A 4,114-nucleotide genomic window follows, 5' to 3' on the forward strand; every position below is an offset into this window, starting at 1 on the left:
GGTCCGGGCTAGGGATTCGAACCCGCCACCTTAGGTGTACGTGGCTGGCGCCTTAGCCGGTTGAGCTATAGGCGCCGAGCCCTTTGTGACCTTTAATTAGGCAATAGCTTCAGAGATATGAAATCAAAAGCACAAACCAAAGAAAAAATAGATAAGTTGGACTTTATCAAAATTTGACATATTCATAAGAAAAAGTAAGATTTTTGAACTTCAAAGCGCTTTCTCAAGAAAGTGAAAATACAACCCACAGAAAGAGAAAAAAAAATTAAAACACAACAGAAAACAAAGTACAAATTTCAAGTCAGCCTAACTCCTGCTACTCAGTGAGAACTATTGTTAACATTGATTCAGACAAAATAAATAGATATGCTACTCTTTTTGTTTTATCTTGACTTAGTTTCACAGATATCTATTTGTGTCTATAACACAGACCTACATGCATCGTATTTCACAGTATGGATGTACCATAATTTATTTAAGGATTGCCTTAAATAAAAGTTAGGTTTTTTCTAGTTTTTCACTATTATAAAGTATTTTCTTTGTACATCTATAAATTCATATGCACACTTGTCCAGCTATCTCCTATAAATGGAATCACTGAGTAAAATGTTATGCATTTTTTAAATTTTGGCAAAAATTCTCACATTTCCTCCAAGGAATTTTATACTAGTTTAAACTTTATCTACCAACAGTATGTGAAAATACCCATTTCTGTGTTTTTCAAATTCATCTTAAATAATTAATTTTAATGTGTTCCACTGTGCATTATTTGTGCCCCTTTCCCATTTTTAAATTTTAAGCTCAGTGGCAATAAGAGAATTGTGTTCTTGGCATAAAACTTACTGAATTGGGGGCACCCGAAGCTCCCTGGTCAGGGCACCAGCTACATGCTCTGGGGCTGGTGGGTTCAAACCCAGCCTGGGCCTGCTAAACAAAAAAAAAAATAGCTGGACATTGTGGCAAATGCCTGTAGTCCTAGCTACTAGGGAGGCTGAGGCAAGAAAATCACTTGAGCCCAAGAGTTTGAGGTTGCTGTGAGCTATGACACTACAGCACTCTACACTCTACTGAGTATGACAAAGTGAGATTCTGTCTCAATTAAAAAAAAAAAAGAACTTACTGAGTTAATTGCAATTCTTATAATCTATACACAGAAAATCATAAACAAGAAAAAAAATCATCCACCACTCAATCTAAATTTGGATGTGTATGAGAACTTAGGTTTATAAACAAAAACCTTTGAGTGCCTTACCGTGAAGGGTAGAAATTGCCACATTTGGTGGCTCGCTCCTGTAATCCTAGCAATCTGGGAGGCCAAGGTTGGTGGATTGCTTGAGCTCAGGAGTTTGAACCCAGCCTGAGCAAGAGTGAGACCCCTGTCTCTACTAAAAATAGAAAAACTAAGGCAAGAGGATCACTTGAGCCCCAAACAGTTGAAGATTGCTGTGAGCTCTGATGATGCCATGACACTCTATGTGGGGTTACAGCTTGAGATTCTATCTCAAAAAAAAAAAAGATAAAAAGAAGGGTAGAAAGAAACCCTAAATGTGGTGATGGTGAAGAAACAACAGAAGTCACTTCCTTGGATCTTTCTGTGGGCAGGTAATATCAGATGTTTGGATTTCTTGCTGGGTATACATCATTGTTGCTGTGGTTGCTATTCTTGTTTTACTGGAAAGGTTTGGATAATTTTTGGCATGAGGGTTTATATTTTAACATAATTGCTACTAGTGGAATAATGAGAACGTAGTAGGCATCCAGGTAGCCTTTATCAATTGAACATTAAAGCTTAAATGTTGGGCCGTGCCTGTGGCTCAGTAAGGCGCCGGCCCCATATACCGAGGGTGGCAAGTTCAAACCTGGCCCCGGCCGAACTGCAACCAAAAAATAGCCAGGCATTGTGGCAGGTGCCTGTAGTCCCAGCTACTCAGGAGGCCGAGGCAAGAATTGCTTAACCCAGGAGTTGAAGGTTGCTGTGAGCTGTGTGACACCACGGCACTCTACCAAGGAGAGAGACTCTGTCTCTACAAAAAAAAGCCAAAAAAACTTAAATGTTAAGTTCTTCTAGAATAAGATGTGTTAAAATGTAGATTTGATGCTCCTTATTTTATCTTTATTTCTTACATTTCAAACTTACTAGCTTTTTCTTTTCCTTAAGAAGCAGAAACTTGTGAAACAGTTGCCTTTAACTTCTATATGCTTGGAAACAGATTCACCTGCACTAGGACCAGAAAAACAGGTAAGTGATTTTGTAATTTCTACATTATTTAGAATACTTTCAGTTGCTATTTTTGTTTTAGCATGTTTCTTGTTACAGTGGAATCCTATTATAATGCGAGGTTGAGGGGTTATATTAAGTTTATTTCAAGTTTTTTTCTAAATATAGCTGTTGTGCCTCAGTGAGTATTACTTGATTAGGAGTATGTCCCAATCTATGTAATAGTGAGAGCAAGGCCATCATAATACAGCCAGAAAGATATTCAAATCCCATCTGCTATATACTAGCTGACTTTGGGCAAGCTACTTAATCTTTTTTTTTTTTGGTTGCAGCCATCATTGTTGTTTGGCGGGCCCGGGCTAGATTCGAACCCACCACCTTAGGTGTATGTGGCTGGCGCCTTAGCCGCTTGAGCCACAGGCGCCAAGCCCAAGCTACTTAATCTTTCTGAAACAGTTTGCACATTATACCATAGGTAAAATAATAAAATTCTTTAAAGGCTTATGGTAAGGATTGCATGAAGTAATGTATGTAAAAATGCCTAGCAGTACGGTATACACTAGGTGCTCAATAAACATTCATTTTTCCTTTTTCAATTATTATGTTATAATGAAGCTCTGTTTCTTTTGGTATAAGTATTGTTGTAGCATTGAATTATTTATGTGATCTTTGCTATAATATCTCATTATATTATAGGCCACAAAGAATCATTTTAAATTTCATGCTCTTTCATATTGCTACTCTTGTAAATTATAATGTTCTGAAAGAAAACTATCTGCTTTATTGCTTTAGACAGTGCCTCTTGCAATGACCTCCCAATGTGCAATTTAATAACTGACTGCTCATCACCTCTGTGTCTTAATGCCTACCAAATTCACATTAGAAGTTTGGGAGCAGTAGTGGTTATTATACGATTATTAGTAAACTATGATCATGTATGATTACCATATGTATTTTGATAATTGATATCCAAATAATTTTTTTGAAAGGAGGTGAAACTATAATTGTAAATAGATTTTGCTTTTATCTCTCCAGAACCAAAAATAACCACAATTAGTAAAATAATTCAGTACATGAAAGTAATCAAAAAATTAACAGCGTCTGTTCATGAATAGAATTAGAAAGTACAAAGACTGAAAATCTCCCTTTGTGACAGCAATAAATATAATAAAATACTTAGGTATATAATCAATAAGAATTAAGCAAGTTTTATATGTAGAAAAATCTTTCCTATGTTACTGGTAAGACTAGAGCAAATGGCAGCACCATAGTTTAACATGAGAAAATTCAACATCATAATGACTTCAAATCTCTTTAAGTCAACCTAGAGGTTTCATAAGATCTAAATACAAACAATAAGATTATTTTAGGAATCAGAACAAGTGATTCTAAATTTTCTGTGGAAAAATAAACGAGCAATAGTTGCCAAGAATTCTCTCCAAATGAAAAGTGATGAGAGATATCGCATCGCTCTAGACAAATGGGGACTTTGTGGAAATGAAAGGTAAAGGGCAAAGTCACTGGAGGATTTTTTTTTCCAAAGTCTCAAAAAATGGACAGCTAATATTTATAAATTAAAATAGAAAATAATTTCAAAAAAAACAGATCATGCTATCTTATAGATAAAAGAAAAAGAAGAAATACTTCAGATTCATTCTACTTCATCTGAATATACCTGATATTAAAACTGGAAAAAATATATTATTATAAAAGGAAATTACAAACATATTTCACTTATAAATGAGGATGCAATATCCTAAACACCATATTAACAAGTTGAATTAAAAATTATTGTTGGCTCGGCGCCTGTGGCTCAAGCGGCTAAGGCACCAGCCACATACACCTAAGGTGGCAGGTTCGAATCCCCAGCCCGGGCCTGCCAAACAACAATGATGG

General features: G+C 35.8%; 1 protein-coding gene across 2 annotated transcripts in view; it reads left to right on the forward strand.

Moving 5' to 3' along the window:
• The window catches only part of TATDN3 (TatD DNase domain containing 3), a 27,716-nt gene that overhangs the window by 13,461 nt on the left and 10,141 nt on the right, over positions 1-4,114 (forward strand). Inside the window, exon 9 of one of the 2 annotated variants that reach the window (XM_023519503.1) lies at positions 2,159-2,239. In XM_023519503.1, coding sequence (XP_023375271.1) covers positions 2,159-2,239 — 81 coding nt within the window. The remainder of the gene's footprint in view (positions 1-2,158; positions 2,240-4,114) is intronic. The other variant, XM_003800530.3, reaches the window with a different exon arrangement.

Source organism: Otolemur garnettii, unplaced genomic scaffold, assembly GCF_000181295.1.
Source record: "Otolemur garnettii isolate 467f Iridium unplaced genomic scaffold, OtoGar3 scaffold00178, whole genome shotgun sequence".
Lineage (NCBI taxonomy): Eukaryota > Metazoa > Chordata > Mammalia > Primates > Galagidae > Otolemur > Otolemur garnettii.